At 34.4% G+C, this 27,975-nt stretch overlaps 1 protein-coding gene across 2 annotated transcripts in view; it reads right to left on the bottom strand.

The window, feature by feature from the left end:
• The window catches only part of LOC106461489 (clotting factor B-like), a 58,991-nt gene that overhangs the window by 8,303 nt on the left and 22,713 nt on the right, over positions 1–27,975 (bottom strand). Inside the window, exons 5-8 of one of the 2 annotated variants that reach the window (XM_013921313.2) lie at positions 18,770–18,885; positions 18,169–18,434; positions 17,859–18,022; positions 15,548–15,808 (exon numbers count right to left, since the gene is read on the bottom strand). In XM_013921313.2, coding sequence (XP_013776767.1) covers positions 15,647–15,808; positions 17,859–18,022; positions 18,169–18,434; positions 18,770–18,885 — 708 coding nt within the window. In that variant the 3' untranslated portion in view covers positions 15,548–15,646. Of the gene's footprint in view, positions 1–15,547; positions 15,809–17,858; positions 18,023–18,168; positions 18,435–18,769; positions 18,886–27,975 lie in introns of those variants that run through there. The other variant, XM_022388460.1, reaches the window with a different exon arrangement.

Below are 27,975 nucleotides of genomic sequence, written 5' to 3' on the forward strand. Positions count from 1 at the left end.
ATATATATATATATATATATATATATATATTTGGTCAAACGAGAAATTTGAAGATATATATATATATGAAAAAAAAGTTTGACTGAAAATTTACAGTAAGGATTTTTTCAAATACAGTAAAGGTAGGCAAAGTGTTAGGATTGGCGTAGCACCTTTGAGAGATGATAATTTGAATGATGATACAGGAAGACTAATATATTATAATTATTGGATGGTTGGGTTATTAAATTCTACCTTTTCTCCAGTTTCTACTAATGAAAATTTGAGAAATATTTCTCCTCCTGAACAGTTGCTAGATGGAAATAAAATAGAACAAGATGATCACATTAATTCTGAACTTCTTAATAAAAAAATTGGAAAGTTCAGAAAATGATAACGTTCCTGGTCTAAATAATATTTACCAATGATTAAATTTGTGAACCACTTGCTGCTGTTTTTTTAAAGCCCTGGAATATTGGGTAGCTGCCAGAAGATCGAAAGTTGGCTAATGTTGTTCTTCTCTTCAAGGGAGGAAAATAAAATTTGTTCCAATAGTTATAGGTCTACTGGTCTTGCATCAGTGGTGGGTAATGTTTTTAAAAGTGTGACAAAAGATGCTTTGCAAAGTCATTTGACAAAATTTCATGTTTTGTTGGATAGTTAACATGGTTTAAATAGGGGAAAATCTTGTCTTACTAATCTTTTTACATTCTTTGACGAGGTTACTGCTTATGTAGATAAGTATACGAGTGTGTATACGAGTGATGTATCTGGGTTATCAAGAGGCATTTCACAAGATTAAAGTCTTTATAAACAACATATCTCTGTAGGCGTGAGGGATAGGCCGACTCATTGGATTGAAAATTGGCTAGATGAAAAAAAAAGTTGTTATGAACATAGTTCAGTCAAACTGGATTAATGTCAAGAGTGGAATACTTCAGGGCTCAGAGTTGGGGCCTTTTCTCTTTTTCATTTACCTCAATGATATAGATGAAGGAATAGTTAATAGATATTTAGAGTTGTTGAAATAATCAAAGATTTGGTAGTTGCTGGTTGTGAGGAGGATGTTACTTCTTGATAAAATTATTTAGATTAGTTGAAGAGTTGGGTGAATAAATGGCAGATGACTTAATTATAATAAATGCAAGATAATAAATATACGATATTACAATTTGAATTACGAGTATAGTTATGACGAGAATGATCTTAACAGTTAGAGAAGAATAATTCTTGGTGTTCTAATTCATCAGTCTCTTAATCCATGCAAGCAATGAGTTGTTGCTAGTAGTGGGGCAAATAGGATGTTATCGTCGTTCTACAGAAGTAGTGAATATAAATATAAAGAGATCATAAAGTCATTGTATAGGTCATTGGTTAGGCCATATTTGGAGGATTGTGTTCAGTCTAGGGCTCCTTATCTTAGGAAGGACATCGAAATATTGGAAAGCGTTTAAGGAGGACTATTGAGATGACACCTCTGATAGAAAAGTTCTCATATGAGGATAAGTTAAGACCACTGAACTTGATTTCTGAGGTGTTTAAGATCGCTAAGGGAATTGATAGGGTTGATGCATCATCTTTATTATTGTATTTAATGGCGAGAATGGTAATATCAGTGAATACAAATGAAAGATTTTGGAAAGGTAGGAGTCACTTTCAGCTAAAATTGTTTTATCTTTCTAACAGGGTGGTTGTCCTTTAGAATGGGTAGTATTTAGATATGGTACATGCAATTGATTCAAAGGAGGTTATGCGAAAACTTGATGAACATTCGAATGATAAGGGCTTGCTTGAAGTTTTTTTTAGTGTTTAGTATAATTTAGTGTATAGGTGGGCCTAGGTGAACTAGAAGGTCCCTTGTTGTCTTTGTTATGTTAAATGGGAGCCTATAGCAACAACATCTAGGTCACTTGTTGTCTTTGTTATGTCAAATGGGAGCCTATAGCAACAACATCTAGGTCCCTTGTTGTCTTTATTATGTTAAATGGGAGCCTGTAGCAACAACATCTATTTGTTCATAAATACTTGAAATGAGGTCAGTTAGTCTTAAAGTTCAATAACTCAATACAAACGGATTTCGTTAACCCTAGTACATTTGCATGAGTTTGAAAATTCAAATCTGTTGTTATTTGAATTGCTTCCGGTACAGGAATATTGGTGTACAGAAACTCAACGTCAAAACTTTTATATAAAGTTTTGTTCATCAAATCATATCCTACAAATTGTTTAGAAATCTCAAAATTATTTCTAACCATATATTCACTCTTTTCAGTAGCTTAAGAAGAACAAATATAATATTCTGCACATTTCTAGTCATAAGTGTTTATATTCGAATCTATTGGCCAATTGGGACAATTAGTTTTATAAATGTTTGATAAACCAATATAAAATATCATGCTGAGAAACTACCAATCTTTGAATATTGCTTCACTATCTTTCTCTAATTTTGAACAATTTGTTTTCTAAATTTGATTTCATCTAATATTAATGCAGTTACTTTATTTACCTAAACTTCTCTTTTTTTTATTTTCACTTAAATGATTAATAGCTTCAATTACTTTTGGTTACATTTAATTTTCTGACACACCTTTTATAATGCAATCAAAATTTATTCCATTTTCATCAAATTGGATATGATATGTAGATAAGTTGAAAAGTTTCTTTGATTTAAGAATGTAATTGCAAAACACATTTGTGTCAAAACGTATAAATCACATTATCATTTAAAACAATAACAGAATAAAGGAAGTTTCAGGAACAGATCATTAAAAAGAGTGAAATTGTCACAGTTTGAGAAAAAATAGAATTATTAAAGTTATTTCTAACTTTACCTTATTATATTACCCGAAACGTATTTGTATCAGTACAAAATAAGGTATGAACAACCAGCTCCGTTCTTTCTAAATGATCATACAATGTGATACTCAAGTGAATTCATGTCCGACAGAGACTCAAATATCTGTAATACAGCAGGTTCCAAAAAATGTTGCAGTGGATAACATGAGCACGAACAGCAAAAGAAACACAAACCAGTGAAATAATAAAAATTAACCATATTTGGAAGTAAATAAATACTTCTATAAACAGTAGGACTCATAATAATGATGACATCACAATGTTATGTCACATCACTGTTCTAGTGCAGTATCCCATAATTCTTAGATTACTTACATCAACCATCTGATTTATATCGATGGGGAGGTTTATTTCATAAAATAAGGCGTAGTTAGGTTCACGTAACAGTAACGAATTAATGTATTTCTTCAATAATTTTTATTCAAGCTACGTTCACTTGTAGGTCTTACTTCACAAACAACGTTAACAGAAAATCCAAAACTAGTAAATATATAACTTACTTAAACTTATTTGCATAAGTTCCTATCGATCAATAACAACCACGCTGACTAACTCACTCAGTAATCGAATCCCAGAGAAATTGACGCAATGACTCTCACTGTCTCACTCACTATCTGCCACTGAACAGAAGAACGTATTAACTAAATTAATTTGTTCATTCATTTTTATTGTTTATATTGTTACTCGTTTTCTGCTTACTACACAAGTTTCTAGATGTTATATCGTCATGGCGTAAAGACAAGTTCCTTTTAGCAATCAAGCATTAAACTGAAATATTGAAAATACAGAAAATACAGCTTACAGGAAATTACACATATTCAAGGGAGATAAGCTATCAACACATATTTGCTTTTACAACTTAAGTCTCTGAAACGCTCCTCAAAATGAGGGTGATCTGACTAAAGTAGCACATAATTATTCAAAAATAGGGCCAAACAAATATAAGCTCTATCACAAAATCATTGTGATATGTGACCATTGACCAAACAAGTGAGATTAATAAATATTTCAATCTTCCCATATCCGATTTAAAAGAGGCCCCTAACTACATTTAGAACAGTTCGATTAAAATTCAATAAAACTGTCAGAATATACTTGAATAAAATCTATTCTTTACTAGTCATAAGTGGGTGAAATTTACAATTAATGTGGCTGTGTCAAGAGGAAAATTAGTCGGTGTCTACCTTTAATCAATCTATCTAGAATGAAAGTACAGTATTTAACATCATATCGTGGGCTCAAACCCTGGACTTAATGATCTGTAACCTGGCGCACTAATCATGACACCATAGTAGGCCTAAAACTAACTGAATTGTGAAATATTAACATTCCAAGTTAGATACAATAAATGTAATAAATGAAAGAGAAATTCTCGAATTTCCTGATATTTTTTACAACCTTGAGAGTGTGCTGATGAAATTGTCTAGAGGTCACAACAGAATATATAACAGTGGAAACTTAGGACACAATGATATACACGTATAAAGTTTGGAGACGACTTGAATAGGTAGCAACAGAAACTTTATTACAAATCTACAACTATCGACAAGCTTATGCCCATAATTATAATACAGTTTCTTTCACTTCCCATTCAAACCGTCTCCAAATGTTATTGTCTAAAATTTGGTTTCCTCGTCATCATACAAACACGTGCCACGCTCAAATATCAACTACTTAAAATAATGATAGTAATCTTCATAAACCGTACAAAATAAGTAAAAAAGTAAACTTACAATAGTTATCAATTCCTTTGTAAATAAAAAATGTCAGTCTTCTTGAACACAAAGATAAGACAATGACATCTATGTAACATGAAACTTAATAAGTGTTAAACAGGTTTTAAACTTATTACGTAAGTTTCTAGTATTATGCTATCTTCCGTCTTTCCCATGATGCTTTACTATGAACCTTGAAGTTGTTTTAGGGTAAAAAAAATGTTTAATAAAGAAGAAGTAAAAACAAGGAATAATAACACACAAACAAAATAATGTACAAATAATTAAAGCATTAAGATAACAAAAAAAAGGGAAAAAACAACAAAATAACTATTAAATACTTTCGACGAACCCACCTTTTCATTCTCACGGGTTGGATTAAAACTGCTTTACTGTGTCTCTAAAAAGTGAAAATTTTGGCCTGTTGAAACTAGTCAGGAGTTTTTTAATTTTTTTTGTATGTTTTGTTGATTCCTTAATCATTTGTATAGTAGTATGATGGTGTGTCATTTCAGTTTTTTTTTATTATTTCTAATGCGTTCATTTTAACCCTTAACCTACCTTATATGGTATAACCTGATGTAATGAGTCAAGGATGTATCCTGTACTGATTCAGGACGTATACTGTACCCAAAACCTGTTTATGACGTTACACAGTAAAGTCACATACATGACGCTGAGCAAAGAGGGATAAAGTTTAAAGGTGAAAACTTTGAACTTAAGGTGACGTAGAAGGACTATTTAAAAAGGACCATTAGTTTTTGTTTTATGTTGTGATATAAGAGTTATAAATACGTACATGTCATGGTACAGTAAACAACTGGAAAATTAAGATTTGGATTTTGAATTTCGCACAAAGCTACACGAGGGTTATTTGCGCTTGCCGTCTCCAATTAGCAGACGTAGACTAGAGGGAAGACAGCTAGTCAGCACCACCCACCGCCAACTCTTGGCCTGGGAAGAAATGACAAATAACTTCTAAAGAATACTACCTTACCTTCAGAGCCCTCTGCAAAGCCAAGTCACCTTCTTTAGGTTAAAAAGATGAGCAAATTTAAACACAGAAGAAACTAAGAGCAGGTTGAAAGGATTTGAAGTCCAACAGTTCTTGGAGCAATAGTCTCACAGTAAACATGTGCATACAATTAGGTTGAGAATACTTAACCAGTTTGTTGGTTAGTAACAAAAGTGTATCTCATGGAAACCGATCACGTGATGGTGTATGACCTAAATAATGGTACACGTTAGTGAGAGCGGTAGTCTAAAGTATGTTAGTGGAATTAAAGTTATTATATAGAATGAAGAAAACAACTCACTTCCGTCTCGAATATTTATATTCTTTATATAGTAGATATATCATCATTCTTCAGTTAATAACTTTGTTTTCATTTGTGAAAACAAACTTTTATAACAGTTAAATTACACCTTTAAAGTAAAGAACTAAGATTTAATTTCAAAACACTGAACCCTTCGGACAACGTGTATAAACACTATTTATGGAAGTTTGAGAGATTTGTGTTCCTTCCCGGAAGAAAATTAGAGTATGATTCGGACTGTTCTGGTTTCTTGTATCAAACATTTTTTTTTTTTTAAATCATGCAAGTACCTAAACAAATACTGTAATATCGTCAAAGAAAGAACCAGTATCAACCAGTTCATTGTTATCAGTAATCCCATTTAATGTAAATAAAAATTAAAGGCTTAGAAGCTAAAACAGTTGAAACTTTTAATTTTAGTAATAATTACAACTGGTTTCCTATTGATAAAGTTAAAAACAGTTTTCCTGAATGGCTTCACGATATTTTGAAACTTCTGGTAAATTATTGCTTTGCGAATGTATAAAGAGATACGAATTTCATAATGTTACTTATGAAAATTGCCACTACTTTAGATTAAACGAACACTTGCAAGCTGTATATTTTTCTAATAAACAACGCATTTTTGCATTTCGAATAACATGTCATATACAAGAAATACGTATGTGAGATAAATTCATCATATAAAATGCAAAGTTAAATTTATTCGAACTTAGATTCATTACCTTGGTTTAAATATCAGAATCATTAATTAAACAGTCAGTTTAATAAAACATGTATATTTTATTTTGATGTTGTGAACCTTCCATTACCGAGTACATATATTCCACTTTTTACTATTTGATTCTTTACTTTTATAACTTATTAGATGCAGTAGTGTTTGTTGAACATTAGATTTTGTGGACAGAGCTAGTAAAATCCCTCTCGTTTTTTTACAACACTTTGAATACCAAATACATACACTTTTGCGGAAAATCCAACAGTCTTCTTGCTACAGACAAGTGCTTTTTTATTTTGTGGATACATTAGTATACAGGTCATTATTTTCCAATGCACGAAACTCCGAATTAAAGTATTGATTTTCCCACCTTAATTCAAAAGCCAACATAACGTATAATCTTAATTTTTTCCCACTTTAACTCATAAGCCACATAAATTAGTTTTAGATTTTCCCTCTTTAACTAGAAAGCCATATAACATAGAGATTTATATATTTACCCACCTTAACCAGAAAACCATATAACATAGTTTCAGATTTTTCCCTGTAGGTAAACATCTTCAGCCATCAATAATATAGTCGAAATGATTGCTACATTTATCCTTGATATAACGAAGTTATGTATATTAGATTTACTATATTTCATTCAGGTATCTCTTTGATTGGTTTAAGAATTTTTATTGAACGGTGTTTCGTTTAATTACTTCTAAAAAACATATCTAAAAACTGAAAAGGACCCCAAACGACAGATTTAAGCACAATTCACATATAAATAAAACATGACCGTTAAACAGGTTAATAAAAGGATACTACCTCCTCCTATCGATACTTCTGTAGCACGGGATAATCACTAAACACCTCTTACCATCACTATAGAGGTAACACTATGTAGGTAACATTCGATTACACTATATATAGGTTACATCGATAACACTACATAGGTAACAATCGATAACACTATATAGGTTACACTCGATAACCCACCTCATAATATCGTTATATCAGTAACACTGTGTAAGAATAATTTATCGTTCTTAACAATTAAATAAAGATAGATTTAAATCATTGATAAATTTTAACTATAAACTGTTTAAAGGTACTTACCATTATACTCATAAAAATAACAAGGTTACATTAAAACGAACTTTAATATATAGCAGAATAAATAGATAAATCTACGGACCGGTCTTTTACTGTACAAACAATTCATACAAAATGTTCTGTAACAATCAAGAAAAATCCAAACAGAGTAGTGGTTACCAATTAATACGTCAATACTTTAATAGTGTATATGTAGGTCAGACAGAACATTCAAGAAGCTGGAAATTGAGTAAAAAGGACTCAACTTTTGCATCTCACCTTCTGGAATCTACATACCAATTTAATAGGGAATAAACTGCAAAATATTTGCGTGTTGTGAAAAAGTTAAAAAACTAAATAATCTGGAAATTCAACAAACAAACATTAGTATAAAAACGAATTCAGTTCTTTTGGTAAATATTTATATACCTGTTTAGAAGGTAGTTCAGTCTTTCTCTACCTGATGATGCCTTTACTGGCGAAACTATGGTAATAATAAATGAAATAATTATTAAACGTAAAGTTGCCTATACCCTCCTAAATTTCGTAATTTGTTAAATTCAGAATAAAGTAACTGATATGACAGATAATTCATATTTCTTCTATTGTAGTTAATAATGTTTATTGGATTACGTAGTGTCTTGTAGGGCTCATAATCCACCAGGTTCTTTGATGTTGTTTGAATTACGTAAAGTGTCGCAATCTTCACTGTTGCTTGATTTTGATAGAGGACGAATTTCACAATATATACTTCACGATGATCTGTGATGTTTGTTGAATTAGTAAGAACATCTTAGTGATAAAAATATCTCTATTCACATGGCTCTAATAATATATATATCTTTATTAAGTTATGGTCTCCGCGTGCATTACTCTAACTAAGTCGCAATTAACGGTAAATTTGCCCATAAAAAAGAGAAGCTTAGCACAGTAGAGTGGCTCGCGACCTCAGCCAACTGTTGGAGCTGCCACCACAGGTAAGTTGTAATAAATTAACATTTTTCAGTTTACCATTGTTGTTTCTCAAATTTAAAACATCTAACAATAGTATGACACTTGAAATGAGCTTCAGCATAGTATTTACAGTGAACGTGTATGGTTTTGCATTCACTTGTTTAGCTTTGTATTGTGTATTTTTACAAATCCTATCTGGACATTGGATTGAACCAGAAAGCCTAAAGAGGGACTACGCAGCACTAGCTTGCCAATGTCTCACTGGCAATCACACTTATGAAAGAAATTCACATCAAATATTGCATTCAAAACAAGATTCCCAAGATCACTACTGACAATGGGCTCAACATTCAGTTTAATTCAGATTAATTACAATATTTTTATAGTATATTTTGTTTATCAGTACATGTTACAGCAATGAATAATATATATTATTCTTCATCTGTATAAATAATACACTTGCGTATGTCTCTCTGTTCAGACCTTTTCTCATACATTTCTCGATGAAATGCTACAAATCTCGTATGGTTAGAAAGGCCTTTGTCCGAGGAGTCCGGATTACATATTGACTCGACAGAATTATAATGAGTAATTTACGTTGAATTTTGTGCTTCTTGTAGGGCTGATGAATAAATTAAAGATGAGGGGATGCCTAGAGAGAAATTCTCACACTAGGGAAAATTCACAATATTTTAAAATACCGCTTCAATTTATAGATTTAAGAACTTAAAGCTTGTACTAATAAATTATGGATTATTAGCTACGTTTTTATGCTATATTTCTTCAAATACTATGATAATAAAGTAGTTTAATCAAATTAAACCTCGTGACATGAGGAGAAAATATGCCTGTAGTGAGAGAGTTAAATAAAGTACGTTTTTAAATATACACAACTGTTTGAATTTAAGTATAGCTCGAGTGTTAAATTCTATGAGAGTTATTAAATAAATGAAACCAATAACTAGAGAGAGAAGAGCGTCAATATAAGTTAGAGGAGGAGAGGAAGAAAGAATAAGAGCACACATTGAGAAAAAAGAAAATGAGAGTATGAGAGCCTGGAAATAGAGAGAATAAGAACAAGAGCACCAATTGAGAAAGAAATAATATTGATATTGTTTCTCTCACGCACATACATAATTTGGTGATTGTGTTTTGTTTTCTGTCTGTGCTCCTAGGCTAGAGAACAGTTTCCCTATTGAGCTGCAATACGTAAAGTCTGTCAGATCTTTTAAAGTCATCTCACTCTCTCTCACCTGACTTTCGACTAATGTATAGACTGGTCAGCGACAGGTGCTTTGAATGGCTGGCAACGGCTAGAGGAACAATGTACAAAAAATTTAACTATTGTTATTATAATTATTATATCATGCCAATACGTCAATAACATACCAAGATGGTACTACTACAATACCACACATCATATACACACTTCTTTTTATATTTTACTATTTGTTTTTGCAGTATCTTCTCCACTAAATTAGGGGCTGAACTTTTAAGTAATGATGCAGGTGATTCCAAAGCAGAGCATAGCACACTCGTGTCAAGTTATGAAGAACAAGAAAATTAGTCCAGTGACGTTTGCTTTCTCCCCAAGCATCTTCAATGTGCAACACATACACTACATTTAGTAGCAACTAGTGATGTAAAAAGGCTTTGGTACATTCAAGCAAGTGTCCTGATCGGTATTTGCGAAGGCCCAGAATAAACAGAACCACAGCACTGTAGCAGTTGACCTTATAAAACAAAAAACTGGGTGAGCGTTTTGTGCTACGTGGTTGAATTCGATGTATGGAGAGAGACGGTTCAGTCAATTAAGTGTGTAATGAGCTGGGTATCCTTGTTTCAACCTTTCGGATATAAACTTCATCACAGGATACTTAATCGTCATATCACCCGTACCACGCACGTTGGATTTACTTCACAGTGAAACTAATGTTTATATGGGACTACTTCTACCAACACTTACCGTATATTTGATAAAACTGAAAGATCTTTTTGGTAAACTACTCAACACTTGCAAACTACTTGTTAATGCTTTGAGTTCAGAGATTCAGAAACACTTTGAAGCTGCCTTTGTTAATGAGGATCACGTTCTCGCAGCTACTTTTCACCATGTGTTAAAGTTATTTGGATTAGTTCGGATGCAAAGAAAGAAACCGTAAAACTAATGATGATTAATAAGTTTCAGAGAAAATGGAAGGCGGTGATGAAGAAAGTTCAGAAAATGCGGATTTAAGTGATTTTTCATCATTTTGAACACTGTGGGAAAAGTCGAAGAAGACTTCATGTGCTTTAAACAACGAGCAAAGTCTACACGTATTTCGTCCCAAATTAGAAACGATCAAATAACACTGTTCCCGAGCAAAGAACCATTTATTTCAAAAGATATATAATCAAGCTTGTTCGCTTCACCAGCTTTTAAATATCTTTTCAGTTACTTCAATGCAGCCATTTCATCGAATGCAACTGTAGAGAGGGGAAAGACGATTTGAAGCCAAAAACAAAAGAGCTGAAATTAAAGAATAAAGTAAAACAATAATAAAATTGAATAAATGATAAGAGACGTAATAACTCCTAATATTAGAGATGTATTATTTCTTATTCGCTTATTTATTATTCTTGTCATCACGTTCTTTACTTTTTAACGCTGTTTTCTTTAAGTACTATTATTTAATGTATCGAAGGTTGTATGGTTGGTAGCTACTTTCCTCTCATCATTCACAAATATGGATAGGCTGTTCTGAGAAATCTGTATTATGTTATTGTAGCAATAATGTATTATCATTTACTAATAAATCTGTGTTTTTCGTTCTTACATTATCCATTCACAAACAAAGTTATCATGAAAATTTCAGTTCGAAAAGTAGCTGTAGCGATTGCGCTGCTATATTAATATATACGTGATAACAACAACAGTAGCGCCGCTGAATTTTTCGTGCGGTAGCGGCGTTGAAAAGGTAGTGCGCAAAGCTTTGCCCGGCAATTGCATACTATCTGAAACATTCGAGTAAGTGTGTCAAATAGTCTTGAATTAGAGACAATTTTTACTTGTCAACCAAATATAAAGACTTGCTAATCACTTGCCATGTCGCCAGAGGGGTAGTGGGGAACTGTACGACTGTGCTATTTGTTTAGTGGTTTATAAAGCACTCGATCATATATAAAAGTCATACAATACTACTAAAATAATACAATATATGACTAAAAACAAAAATAAATATCATCAACGTATTACTTTTGAAAAGTCCAAATGACCAGAACCTAGTCTTTATTTTTATGATCTAACACTATAAATCGAGTTTCGACACCTGTGGTGGGCAAAGGACATAGCCAATTGTGTAGCTATTTACTTGACTGCAAATATACAAAGGTTCACTAACATACATAATTGATATACGCATAGGCATAATGATTTTGGTTTTGGAAATCTTGTTTCAAATAAACAAACAAACAGTATTGATGAAACCTACTGAAATAGAAACATAATTTGTTCAACATCACTAACCATATAGTTATAATTTAAAAAAATCAAGATGTGTTATATATTCTTGTATGGGCTACATCGGTGTCAATGCAACTTCAACGTCCATACTAGATTATTATTGAACAAATTTCATTCCCAACCGCCATCTCTTGGTTTACTTTTAAAAAATTCTAATATATCAAACAAGTGCTTCTTAATATTGTAGTTTTGTCACTGCTTAGTTCTTTATAAATTGTATGTAAACTTTTCTAATAACCTCTTTAAGCTCATTTTGTGTGCAATACGAGATATTTTTCACATATACATTTTTACCCTTTTGTTACTGTAATATTTCTTGCGCGATAATTAATTTCTATGAAAGACCGCCCCCCCCCCCCCAGTGGCACAGCGGTATTTCTGCGGATTTACAACGCTAGAATCCGGGTTTCGATACTCGTGGTGGGCAGAGCACAGATAGCCCATTGTATAGCTTTGTGCTTAATTACAAACAATCTATGAAAGACCAGTCAGTTTGTTTTAAACGTATTTTTTTCTTGCTACACAAAGGTCTATCTGTGCTTTACCTACCACGGGTATCGAAACCCGGTTTCTAGAGGTATAAGTCCGCGTGCAAAACACTGGGGACATTTTTCTTCTTCTAGCTAATATTTTAATTAAGTTAAGCTTTAGTAAGTGTAAGGATTGTCTTGAAGGATGTTTCTAATATTGTCGAATTAAAACGTATCCATAAAACATTGTTGTTACAGTAGTAATTGATAGCAGATTAAAAGTTTTAGTTTATGTTAGTCAAATAAAATGTCTCTTAATGTATCCAATGCGTTTATGCTTTAGAGTTAATTTCCATCAATTAAAGATCGTATGAAGCTTTAGCAAATTATTTGCCATTAACTTGAAGCACCACCGTTTTATCCTGATGATCATTTACAGTTTCCATTGTGCACATAACTATGATAATTAAATTTGTAATATAATGTTATCATTTACATTCGCCATTGTGTATTGTTAGTTACGTGTTATAAATATCTGTGTTTAGTATCATATTGAGTTTCTATTGTGTATGGTCACACCAAACATGCTCGCCCTTTCAGCCGTGGGGGCGTTATGTGACGGTAAATCCAACTATTTGTTGGTAAAAGAGTAGCCCAAGAGTTTACATATAAATAATGTAAATAATTTACATATTGAGTTTCTATTGTGTATAAACATTTTCGTAAACCACTGCTGTTAATTAAGTTTAATATTAAACACATTTTACATTGTCAATTTAAAGTAAATTATTTTGATTTGTGCTGTTGATTGCTTATTATCATATCTGGTTTCTATTGTGCATTCGAAGATTTTACGTTAGCCATCTTTGTTACAATTTATGTGATATACCATCATATATTTTGACACATGATTCGTCGTTTTCTTGAATTGTAATTTCTTTGCTTTATTTGTGATTTTCAGCCATTTCTTAACTTTGAGCATATTATATTTGTTTTATGCTAATTAAAGCGAATTATAAAGTCCATGAAACAAGTCTGAAGATGAAACCAGTGTCAACAATATTCCAGGGCATTTCGATTAGTTGTTTATTTAAAATAATTATTAACGTCACAAATACAAAAGAGCGTTGAAGTGTCCATCAATTGCGACTTTGCCTATTTTAACATGCAGTGTTAGTCTGACTTACTATAGTGTTATTGTATGATACGACTCTGTAGCTTCAGCCTTCTACAGTCACTACGTGAAGCTATTTCACTTATGAAATTTGCTTATGAATATTTTGTTCTCTCATTGTATTTCCACCTAAACTTATATAAAAGTGTTACGGTATGGGATAATAATAAGTATTTAATGAAGATAATGTCATGTTTGCATAAAACTTAATAAAGTTTCAGCAGAGCCTCCACGTTGAATAATAGAAAATCAAAATCTCATGATTTAAAAGTTTTCTTTCTTTTGTCTCTTCCATGTACTCTAACTCGAGATCTTGGAAGTCATATTTTAAATAACAACTCGGGCTTATTTATTGAACAGAACCTCTACGGTGTTCGTCCATAGAATATTACAGGATGAGAAATGTTTATTAAACGTGCATCTTAAGAATTTATCCCCCATAAAATGAGTCAAGATATCACTGTTTACCAGTAGGAGACACCAGTACTAAGGATGAACGAAAAGTCCTCACTGTAAAAATTAGCAGGTAACAAATCATCCGTAAAAAAACAGCACCAAAAGACAGAAAAAAAAATGAATTGTAATTTCTAAGAGAAGAAACAAAAACAATATCTTAAACACAGAAGGCAGAAGAACGAATAAACGTTTTGTTGTAACGTTATTTCTTTGTCAAGTTATCAAAATATGGCTTACAATATTACGTAAGGTTTAAAACTACAAAATAATAATACTTAACTCAAAAGATCATCTCAGACATCAAAAATGGAAAAAGATAGAACTACGAATCACGTGTAAAATTTAACACTCGAATATGAAAGAATTACGTACTATCCAGAAGACTCATTATTTGTATAATTTACATCATAAAGTAAAAAACTTTGAAAAATAAATCAAGAAAATAATTATAACACCCTAAAAATATATAATGTGAAGAACGAGAAACCATTACCAATACTAGGAAATAAATAAATTATGAATTACTTGAAAAAAAAACACAGAAATAAGAAATAGTTAGATTAAGCTGAAACCCTAATAGTAGAGAAAAGAACAAGGTACTTTGTCACTATAAAATATTTAAGTGCTAAAAATTACGAGTAATACATAACTGTGGATAATAAAAATGCTATAAATGAACTGAAGCTCCACCTTTAAAAAAGAGAAACCACTCAGATATAAGGACTATACACTTACTGTAAACTCCAATTGTAAGATATGGAAATAAATCATTTGTAACACCTGCCATAAGATAGAGGGCTCAAAGACGATTTGTAACATTAACACTAGAAGAATCACCTGTCACACTTAACCAGAAGAACCAACAAATTAGTAGCATCATTGCTACAACTCCTGATACTGATGTGGTCTCAGTAAATCTGGTGTCACTGCTCACAATATATGTTCTTCCTCCAGATGGTAGTGATCATCTTGAAATATTACTCAATTTTTAGTTAGTCAAAAAATTTGTTTGAAGATAGTTCTCTTTTGACATATCACTTACCTTCAAAGTTGTTTAAATAGCTTTGAACAGTTGACGAGAATCATTTCATAACATTCAGTTCCCGTTTCGGAATCATTTCCAGTGCTGAAAAATATACATCTTCTCTAAAGCTTTACTTCATCACTGAAGATATAGACTAACACTCTGCTTACTAGTCAGCCCTATTGGCTGGAAGGAAATGAGGATAGAGGAGGATAGTACAGGTTGTTCATTCTTACTTTTTAAGAAGTTTTTCAATGAATAATGCTTAAGGTTATGAGCATTTGCATTGATCGACACATTACATCTAAGCCAATGAAACTTTATTTTTCTCGGAAGAAAGTTTTAAAACTTATGTGGTATTTATAGGATCAATAAAATGACAAAATGCCTCACTCGACCACGCTACATGGTGTTCAAAGTTTTTTCTATCCATGGAAGAAAATGAGATACTCGTGTGTAAACACCTGGAAAACCTGGTTCGCCGCACATATAACCGAACGAAACTATGCCTACAACAGCGTATCCGCCGTTTCCTGATACCACCAGAGGGCCTCCAGAATCTCGCTAAAATAAAGCAAAAACAAAATAGGAAACATTAAAGGTAGTATTAGGCTTCGATAATTTAAAAAACGAAACAGAATTACAACTGACAAACCTCGAAGTAAAAGATACTGAGTAAGACATTCATCTGTTATCATGTACAGTGTATGATTTTTTTTTAATAACTAACTTAGAATATTTATTTTTTGACAGCAAATAACAAGTTTAAAGATATGTAATACGATTTCTTTGAATTACCGTCCATTGAAAAAGGTGTTTTGAATTATAAATTTAGAAAAGGTAATTGTATTAATTTTATTTTTTTAAAAATGTTAATCAAAATTAAATACAAATAAACTGACTTAAGACATTTTGTAAAATTCAGCACAAACTCTTTCAAACAAAAAATTACTTGAGTCTGTTTTCTTGAAAATTATCAACTGTGAACTAAAATTTAATATTGATGAATTTGATGTGTATCAGATATTCGAGCAAAGATATAAAACTATCTTCGCTGACAATCAATAATTTTGAACGGATAAACTAATTAGGGAAAGTAACTAGTCTATAACAACCAACAAACCTCTTGAATTTATTTAATTGTCAGTCTTATATCGCATCTACAACTGTATAGTACGGAGCGTGATTTTCTGATAATATGGTGTGAACCACGTTCTGGTACATCCATTGTTATATACACTCCACTTACAGGGTGGATGCATATATACATTAGGTGGTGGAGTGCAGGAATGGGTGATGCAGATCTTCCACACATCCCAAATACTCTCTAGTTTTTGATTTTATTATATACCTACGTTCCAACAATTTGGGGATGAAATATTTGTTACTGGTCTCTGCACTTTTTACGAGTCGAAAACTTGGTTTCTAGGGAGACTGTAGCTGCTAGGTGGAAGCTACCATTTCCCCAACTTATTCAGTTCTATTCTATAGGGAGACTGTAGCTGCTAGGTGGAAGCTACCATTTCACCAACTTATTCAGTTCTATTCTATAGGGAGACTGTAGCTGCTAGGTGGAAGCTACCATTTCACCAACTTATTCAGTTCTATTCTATAGGGAGACTGTAGCTGCTAGGTGGAAGCTACCATTTCACCAACTTATTCAGTTCCATTCTATAAGGAGCCTAATATAATCTATAGACGTTACTTCTTGAAGTAAGATAAGTCATGACCAGGATACTGCGCGGAGCGGTAACGAGTATAAGGTAGATTATCTACTTTCCTATAACGTACATAATGGCTTACTGACCAGAGACCGTGATTAGTACTTTGGGGGTAACTAACCTATCTTGGATAACTTGCTGATCCAGGTATGAAAAGGCACATCCTAGGAAATAGTGAAGTGTTGGTTGCAGGCTGGTTGTATGCACACTGTAGTTTACGAGTTACTGATGACGGAGAAGATGAAAGAATGAGAATTAAATTGATGTTTTTGCGGACCATTTTCTAGTCGTCAAGGGAGTTTAGCCGAATTTTAGAGACTGTTTTGTACTTGATTAGTGAAGGACTTTTCGTCTCTATCCCTCTGGCTGAATTTTGCCGACGTCCAGCTATTATACTCAATGTACAGGCCGCCATTTTTAAGTGGACCCATCCCTACATACGGGTCGCTACCGCACTTTCTGCTAGCCTGCCCCTACAGTGGCACAGTAGTAAATCTGTGGATGTATATGATAAAAACCGTGTTTTGATACACATGGTGGGCACAGCACAGATAGCCCATTGTGTAGCTTTGTGCTTAACTATGAAGATCAAAACAAACAAAACTTACAGTCTACTTAATTCCGTAACGAAACGTTTTTGTTGTGTTTTTTTTTTTCATATAAAATGTGCAACCTATACATAATTATCATGTGTCACTATAACATTCAAACTCTAGATGTACAGGCCGCCAATTTTAACCAGACACATCTCTACGTAGGGATCGCTACTGCTGTCCCTAATGTGAACTTTATGAGTATGAAAATAAAAAATCAGAATGATATTAATTATTCTCTAAACTTAAAATATTTGCCTTCCTAATTCATATCAAGAAGAACTGAAAGATAAACCTAACCTGGCATGCATCTACTCCTCCTTTCTCGTAACCAGCACATATAAATTGTTCAGTAATCCCATGCGGTAAGGCTTTTGCATTAAAATTCCGATAGGCGGCCTTACAATCGATGTTTGATACGATGGGAATGTGAGCTTCTTGAAGAACTTCAGGTGATCGTCCACCTTATAAAAAATGACAGTAAAATATTTTATTGGAAAATGTAAAAATTATCAAAACTCCTGTGTATTTTAAACAGAAAACACTGATAATCGTTTAAATCGTACAACATAAATACAAAATGCTTTCAAGTATGATAAAAAAAACATACCAAAAGCCAGATCCCCCCAGCCAGTACCAGTAGCAAAGGTTCCTGGTGAAATATCTGCACTGCCCAAAATTGTTGGCGTGGGCCAACAAACTGGAGTACCATGATGAGTGTTTTCTGTAAGCCGCAAGAGGGCAATGTCGTTATAATAGCGTTGACTGTCATAATTTTCGTGAACCATGACTTCGGCAACATTGTAGTCTGATTCACTTACCAGGGAAAGGTCCAACTTACTCGATTCCAAGCGAACGAAAAGAAATTTTGCAGGACTGTAATCAAAAGTTAGTAAAACGTGTAAAATTACTACTTCAGATATTTTGTAAGAAAACGCTAATGAATAAACAAGTTATTATATGACTTCTTTACTTCTACTTTTCTGACACATATTCGTTCCTGTCACGTCAGATGTTCTTACCAATTTGTAATATATTTTTTACATCGATGATTTCTGGATTGCCAATTACAATTTGTAAGCTTGAACCTGTCAGAAATATTTAGCTGATAAAAATTAACAAAATATAAACGTTCACATGACAGGTCTGTGACAGCTTGTTAAGCAGCAAACATACTTACATAAATGTAGCAAAACTAGTAAACTACTTACATCTTTCTGTTGTGATCAACGAAACAATGGGCAGCGCTTAATATGTAGCGAGTGTTCACTAGTGTTCCTCCACACAGAAACCGTTTACTGAAAGTAAATTTTCTAAAGATGGCTGCCTAAAAATAATACACAAATATAATTTCTTAAAGTTGATGATAATAATCTTCCAACTGAATGAATTAGTTATAAACTACAGAGCTACTAGAGATTAATACAAAACTAATCTGTTTTTATCTACTATATCAATTAAAGGTTGTTAAAATACATTTATGATGTTAGAGCAATTAATCTATAAGAAGTGACGTCAGTAAATTAATACGCCTTAATCAGCAGAGTTTATCCACAATTTCCCCTTCAGTTTGCGTTTATACCTCTAGTAACGCAGGTGAAATGTTAAATTATTTCTAAATCGATACACGAGAAAAATTCGTATTTCTCTTTACGAATTTAAAGCTAACATTAATTGTGCGAGTACGGAATCCATAACACGCTTATGAAGTAGATTGGGAGTGAGTTGGCTTACAATAATGGTTTGATAAGATAGCGTCAAACTGTGGACCATTCGACTGTTGTAAATTATTCAGTTAAGGGGTCTTTAACCGAAAAAGAAGCAACACCCTAGTCAGATAAGTTAGTGACAGACTGAAGACTACTGAAAATTATTCAGTTAAGGACTCACTGACTGAGCGACAACCACAAATTTACTCTTATAAGGTAGTGACAAACTATGAACCGTTTTAAGTTCAGTTCAGGACCCGCTTGAAAGGTTATAGACAAACTGTGGACCACTGTAAAGTATTTAGTTAAGAATGTAAGATTTACTGTACTATACTATCAGTGAATTGAATAAATGACAGGTGGAGATTATCATGGAATAGTTTAAATGTTTAAAAATGGAACTATTACGACAGGAAACAATCAATTATATGATGATAAACGGTATGATCCTAAACCTACATCATGATAAAGTAGCCTCCTTGAGAGCCTTGTTAATAATCTGGTATTCAGACTTGAATAAAATTTATAATTTCGAATTTAAAGGCAAATTGTGTATTTTCTCTGAATCTGAATTTAAAATAAATAGATCTGACTGCATATCCGAGAAGCCCTAGTTATTCATACAAAAAAATATAATACTAGGATGGAAGAAGAAAACATGCGACATCACTAGTTAGGGAAGTTCTTGTATGGCTCGCCACCAGAGGGCACTACACATGTGTCGGATTCAGGGTGGGGAGGGGGATGATGCCAAAGGGCACGTTGCTAGGGACACATTGGTAGGCCGCAATGACAGGCAGCCATGACGTCATAGTTCCACAGCTTGTCACCAGAGGACCAGCTATCTTAGAGAGGGTTGAAATTATAGTTCGACACCAGACAGACGGCTACGACGTAATAGTTCTACGAAAACAGAGAAAGTGTTGTAAACAGTATACATTTTCTATGTTCATTAATTCCATTTTGTAATTGTTAACTATTCTTTATGAATAAGTAATATTGCTAATCTGAATATAGTACACAACACATTTTCCTATACAACTCAATCATTGTTTGACCTTATTAGAACACGATATTGAATAAGTTTGGTGTGCAGGTATACAATATGTTTCTTATCCCCTAGTTAGAATCCCATACTGAAAAGATAATGGTGTGGCTGGTGTAAAGAAATAGATGTAAAAGATGTGCTCTTTTCTGAGACTACAGTGACAGAAAGGGAAAACACATAGAATCTATCTCCTACTAGGGGGAGTGAAAGCAACACTAGGTTAGTGACCATACCCATCTCCAGCAGGAATACTCTTCATCCAGTATTGGTGGTTTTCAGAAACGTTCATTCAAATAAACCTCCCTCTCTTTATTAAAGTGTCGTAAATGGAGGTGTAATGTGTAGGCTGCTCATCTCCCAGTGAGTTAGCTGACCATAGAAGTGTGGTTAAGGCAATATGTCGTACATTATGTGAGTAATATGTAAAATAAACTTAAAAAAATATGTAGGTTCAGGGATAAATCATGTCAGACCTGTATCTTAAAGAGAACTTAAGACCCATCTGCCTAGTCACAACAACTAGAAATGGTCTGGTTCTTAGTACTAGGGGTGGCCACTGTATTACTCAGTCCCATATTAATTGGATTATGTCAACCCAAAGCGGAATTCTCCACATAAACCTCTCCAGTAGCTTGTTACTGGAAAATAATGGGTTTTCCATACTCCACTGTAAGAGATCAGGATGGAGGAATTCACATAGGGAAGAATACCAGAGAGATATTATGGACTGAACAGGAATATTTTCCTTTGCATAAGGTTACTCACTGAGAGACTGTGCAATGGGTTATTACAAATAAGGACAGCAGGAGCTATCTTGTGGAGTGGTTTAGCCACTTCTGTTTTTTTTTCTGTACAGCTTGGAACTAATAAAGTACGATACTGTCAAAGCAATTTGACAGAAAACACCATCTCAACAATGGGCACTGAGTAGAGATAGATGGGATTAACACTTTCTGTTATCCCCTTCTCAGTGCAGTGTTTTAGGCAAAGAAGTATTCACTGTGAGGGGTAAAAGTCAAACCTGTAATGTCAATAAATTATTAACAACTCACTTCCTTAGACTCTTGGAACATTTGAGAATGGGAACTGCAAAGAGATAAAACCACAATGTGATGCAAGTATGTGACACAAAGATGTCTTCTGTCATCCACATCTCTAACTGCAAAAATTTCAACCAGGGTATGTTGACAATCAGAGGCGAGAGTATAAGTGACATGGGATGTGATATCAATGAGATGAAAAGTGTCACTTCACACAGAGAAACAGACAAACAAGATGAATTGCTTAACACATTCAGCCAAAGTGGAAGAAGATAACTCTCGCAAAGTAGAGGGTCCCCATGGTAAGAAATGATAATTTTGATTGCCTTTAATATATACAAAATATCAATTTTTTTCAACAGTCTTAATATGGAATGTTGGTCAAGGTAGTACCTACATTCCGTGTGTAAATAGCATGAGAGGAATTTAGTGGTTATATTGACCAACATTTTGTATTAAGACTAAATAACTAAAACATACAGTTTATCATGGCAAAGATTACTTTATGATAAAACATACTACTTCTGAAATCGTCAGTGGACCTTTTCACTGATAAGTCAGACGATGCCCCATTGATAAAACAATGCATATTTGGATCTGAAAGTGACCATCAGTCAAGTCGTTAGCGACTGTTTCATAAGAAGAATGACATTGTTGTTTTCATTACAATGACTGTTCTCTTATTCTTGAACAAGATATAGAAAGATTTCAATATTTACAGATTTTCATATTTAACAATAGCACACAGTTTCTCCAGTAAAGGCAAAACACTATACACTTATTTATTTAATTTGATTGTTTTATGTTTGAAATAAAGATTGTTTTATTGTGTTTAACATGTGTCCAGTTTCTTTCTTTGTGTCAAATTCAGTTCAGGTTAATATAACTCCAGTTTTTGTTCTGGAACACATTATCTGGTGAGCTTCCCGTTATTCAGTGTTTCCTAACCAACTAGTCAGTGGGAAATTAGTGCATCTGAGTACAGTACAGAATTACTATGAAGTGAACGGATAAAGCAAAGAAAGCAGAGCAAGCCCATTAGTGGGACGTGGCGTGAGTATGCTGCTGGCCCACCACTACGAGGTAGTACTGAGTTTTAAAGGGATGAAACTTCCAAAGACGGATGACACTTAGCTGATGATCCCACTGGTGTTGGCACTGAAGGCAACTACAGTTTTCAGCCTTTGTGTATTGAATTCTAGTATTATCGATACCAGTGACTGATAGGAATAGTCTGGTGACAGCTTGTAGAGACAGCCGACTGCTAAGAAAGACTAGCATCAGGGATGCATGGATTAGCAGTCTGGGCACCAATTCTTATGAGCACCCAGTTTATAAAGCTTCAAAGTCTATAAAGAAAATATACCCTCATGGTCTTCCGAGAGGGGGGTGAGGATGATAGATCTATATGGATGGATTCAACAGATTTAAGCTTAGAATAACCAGCCATCATCATCAGGTAGGAAACTATCAACGTCCAGGACACATGGGAGATAGGCCAGGAAAGGTGTTTAACTACAGTTCCCAGGCAAAATCAGCAAAAAGATGTAGTAAATAGTGAGATGAAGGCAAAAGTGAAATGGCCTGCTATGAATGAGGGAAATGCATGGTGTGAATTCGACGAGAACATTATCATGGTGCTTGAGAACACCTTGAAAGGAACATCAAAAGGGAAGTAAGAAGTGATGGATGACGTGATCCATAACTTTCGGAAAGTGAGATTTAGCATTCTAGAATGCAAGAGACAGCAGCCCGAGCATATACCAAGTAGGCACCAGAAGAGAATTAAAGGCTCGAGGCAAAGATTGAAAGAACTGGAAAAAGTGGAAAACACTGAGACATATTGAGCAATAAAAATGTAAAAGGAAGAGGAGAGAGTGCCAAAGGAAAGTTTTGTCAACAATCCCCACCAGTTCATGAAAAAGCTGTTTGAGGAGAGTAAGAGTAGTGAGCTTGATATTCCCCATGAGCAGCTGCAAAATCACCTCAAATGCACTTACTCTGATGGAAATCAGAATACACTGGTTCCGGAGAGACCTGGCATAGAGTTTGACATAATGAAACCACCAAACTGGCGGAGGTTGAGAGGTTCATTATGAGAGCAAGAGCAGCTTCTCCTCCAGGCCCATATGGAGTACCATATAAGGTGTACAAGAAGTGTAGTGGATTTCAAAGTTTCTTTGAAGACTGCTGAAAGTTGTTTGGAGGTCCATCTTCATGGAATGAAGCTGTGGGAGTGTACATTCCCAAGGAAGAAGGTACAAGCAACTTCAGACAGTTTCGATTAATTTCGCTGCTCAATGAGGAAGGCAAGATCATGTTTGGAATAATAACAAATTAACATTTCTGTTCAGAAGGCAGAGATACCAGGCTTTCCAGGGTGTTTGGGCATACAAATATGATATGCCATACCATTCAGGAAGCAAAGAGATCCGAGTGTGGTATAGTTTTATCTTGCCAGTTCTTATCGATCTGTATCACATGCATTGATTGTCTATGCTATAGACTTCTTCTAGATTTCTAACAAAGTGGAGGATTTCATAATTGAATACTACATTAACTTTTAGAACCAGAGAATATTAAACCAGCTGGGTGAACCTTGAAGTTGGTATCCCAATGTGATGCACCATATCTCTCATCCTGTTTGTCCTTGAAATGGAAATAATCATCAGAGCTGCTAAGAAGGCTGGTCTAGGGATAGCATTCCATGGAGGAGAAGAGCTTACAAGTGAAAAGGCAGCATAGCAATCTTTTTTTAAGTTTCAAGAGCTCATAGACTGGGGAAGGATAAAGTTTAAAACCAAGAAGCCACACAGTTTGGCTTTAAGAAAGGGGATGCTGGTTAACACCCATTTCGTGCTGCGTAGTGAGGATATTCCATCAACCCAGGAGCATTCAGAGAAGAACCTTGGATGGAGGTATACTGTGGAATTGAAAGGCACTAGAATAGCTCAGGAGGTAGCTAAGAGAGTCTGGAAATAATTTATAAGTGTGGTCTACCAGGAAAGTTGAAATTTTGGTGTCTGCATTATGGTCATATGCCAATGATCACGTGACTGATCACTGTACATGAAGTTGCAATTAGCCATGTAGAAGAAATGGAGAACAAAATAAACAACTATATGGGAGTTTCCGTTTATTTGAACAATGATGCATTATACAGATGCTGAACGAAGTTGGTGTTGCCAGTGAAGTCTCTTCTACAGGAGTTCAATGTATCCAAAACAAGATCATTCATGACTCTAAGAGACTCAAAAGATCCTGTGGTCAGAGATACCCAACCTGATGTCAGATCTGACAGAAAGTGGACTGCTGAAGAAGCAGTAAATGAGGCAGAATCTGGGTGGCCAAGTCATAAATGATGGTCATCTGCTGACGATAACCAGCGACGTGAATTAGTTTCTCAGAAGATTCGAGAGGCTGAGAAGAAAAAAAGGCTAGCCACAGTAGTTGGTCAGGCCAAACACGGTGCTTCGATAAGATGGAAATCTGTAAAGCAGTATACTTTATCATAGAATGTGCTATAGAGGACTTTGGTGATCTACATATGATTTTGGTATGATGACAAGTCAGATGTATGTCATGCTTATGGTAGGAAGGGAACATTGCAGTATATTTTTAGTTCATGCTCATCATGTTTATCAGGCAGCATATACACCTGGCATCAAAACAACGTACTCCATGTGATTCTTGATGCAGTCAGAGAGATAGTGCAGAAGGCTAATGAAGAGGAAGTAGCGACTCTTTTCAGACAGTTTATCACCTTCGTCAAAGAGGGTCTTGGGCCAGGTAGTTACAGCAGTAGTCCACGAAAAAGCAGCACACTCTTCTGTGCAAATGACTGGAAGATATCAGAAGATTTTGAAGGAGTGGACATTTTCTACCAGAAATTGCAGTCACAAACGTCAGGCTGGACATTGTTACCTGGTTAGCTATTCGGCAGCAAGTGATCTTTGGTGACCTGACTGTGCCATGAGAGGATAACATCCAGGAAGCTCATGAACAGGAATTCGCCAAATATGTTGAACTGAGGTCTATTTGTGAGGATAGAGGATGGAGAGGAGTATGCTATCTGTTTGAAGTTGGTTGCCAAGGTTTTGTTGCAACTTCGCTTCAATAAATGCTGTGAGACTTGGGATTCAGGAGCAGTGTGGTGAGAGGACAGTACTGAATCAGGATCATCATGGATATGGCTAAAGTGTGTTCAGAAGAGTAGGTAGACTACAGATGAAGTAAAGAAAGCCTGCCCATCTGGAAAGCAGACCAAGCCCACCAGCGGGAGGTGGCGTGAGTACACTGCTGGAAAACCATCCCGAGGAAGTACTGAGTTTAAAAGGGTCGAAACTTCCATTGACGGGTGGCATTTAGCTGATGATTCTGCTGGTATGAGCACTGAAGGCAACTACAATCTTCAGCCTTTGTGTATTGAATTCTGAAGGAGAAAGTTTGGTGCCAAGACCACATGACTTTCTTGTAGAGTTTTTATTCTCCTGACAAGTGTATTTACCTATTTCATTCTGAACTCTTGAATTATTCAGCTCGAGCTTTGTACTTAAAGAACTGGCCTTTTCCGCGAATAAAAAGGCATAACCGAGAGAACGAATTAAACACTGAAGATAAAAGACTGCCAGAAAGTGTTGCTGAGTCGAGGAGAAGTTGCTGCAAGTGTCCTTGTCTTCTTTCTCGTGCTGTAATATGGAACATACAGAACAGTTGACCAGATTTTACCTGAGTTTTAATATTAGAACATACCAGGCATGAAAACCTGAGAAACATCTCTATTGTGTGCAACCTGACAAGTCCAACACTGAATGGGGTGGTCTACGAAAGTCAAAGACAAAGAACTTGAGAATATCTCTACAAGACTCACAGGCATACATTAACTAGAGTAGATCAACTCCTGCTCTATTTAGTGTCACCCCTAAGGAGCTGAACGAGATCTTTGATGAATTATATTCTAAATTACTTTTATAATGCGGGGCTCCACAACTAGCTACATCAGATTGATATACCAATCAAGTGCACTGAGTGATCATTTGACTGATCACGTGATTAATAATGTAACTAACATAAATGCTTCATTTTTGGAGCAGACCACGTAAATAATCACTGAAAAATCTTTTTAATTAATAAATTTAATTTACTATTTTCATAATTAGCATTCAAAATAACCCCCATTAATTGTGAATAGCGGAAAAAATGAAATATCATATATTAATTGAAATATTAAATAATCACTTTTCGAGAATACGCCATTACCTCCTATCCTCTCCAAAAGATGTTCCAACATTTTGAGTGTCGAGAATTTTAGTTCTCAGTCAAAATGTATCTGTCCATATTCTACTTATAAATGTTAGGAAAATTGATATAGTAAATAGAAGGTGGGAACGGTCAAAAAATATTTGTCTTGGTTTGCACTATATCTTAACGAGGCACTAAATACAGTGTTATTAATAAGTATTTAGTTTAGGTTTTAGCTTGAGCACTGGCTGAGTACAATTTTCGGCGTCTAACCGTTGAAGGTGGGTTTTCGTTGGAACACCCTCTCTCTCCCCCCGCAACAAATCATTTAGCATTTGATCTATCCATCTCTGCCACAAACTCTGATATTGGATTTAATTATACCATGTTTTCCTCTTACGTCACAACTAGGGTGAAGGGAAGTTTAGATTTCTAAGCATTCCATGCATTCTATCATTAATCTTCACTATGTCAACAATACGTTTGTCATACCTCAACCAACCATGAGACTCCACGTATTGGGCAAAAGTCTTCGTCGGTACTTGAGATTTCAGTTATAATGTGTTTGACATATTACAATTTCTTCTTTCTTCTCATTCATAAGGGGGGGGGTTAATGAAAGTGTTCCAAAACGCGACATTAATTTCTTACCGATCTAATATATACTACACCTAGAGGCACTTCACCGAGGTTTGAGATAGCTGTAGACAGATTTGATGTTTGAGGCTAATCCCACATAACATTAACATTAACACTTATGAGATAAGCTTGCTTACCAACTTTAAAGGTATGAAAACTGTGGTCGTAAATTCTAATATATGCTACTTTTGAAAGGAGTTTTCAAGCATTTAAATTTATGAAGAAAAAAAAATAACAACGTACATCACATAATAGTTAAACGAACCTCCTAAGTGTCACGTAGTGTAGCCTATATAATGTGTAAAGTATAGTTTACTCTAATCCCTTATAATGATGGCACATGGCGAGACACATATTCGGCATGTAATGCTGTTTGAATACAAGAAAGGAAACAACGTCTCTGTAGCCACAAAGAATATCAAATAAGTTTTTGGAAATGTTTTGAAAGTTTGTAAGTGTCAGCGACGGTTCAGCAAATTTCGTTCAGGTGACTTTGGCCTTAAAAATTGTGATGGCAGGGGCCGACATGTTGGAATAAATATTGATGCTCTGAAGACGCTTGTTGAGTCTAACCCAAGGCAACATACTCGTGAAATGGCTCTGAAATTGCATGTCTCTCATGAAACATAACGTAAGCAACTAAAAAATATGGGAAACTCTATAAAGAAGGTGTTTGGGTGCCTCACGAACTCTCCAATGATCATCGTTTCCAATGTGTGAACAATGCTTTGTCTCTTTTG

This window comes from Limulus polyphemus, unplaced genomic scaffold (assembly GCF_000517525.1).
Source record: "Limulus polyphemus unplaced genomic scaffold, Limulus_polyphemus-2.1.2 Scaffold970, whole genome shotgun sequence".
Taxonomy (NCBI): Eukaryota; Metazoa; Arthropoda; class Merostomata; order Xiphosura; family Limulidae; genus Limulus; species Limulus polyphemus.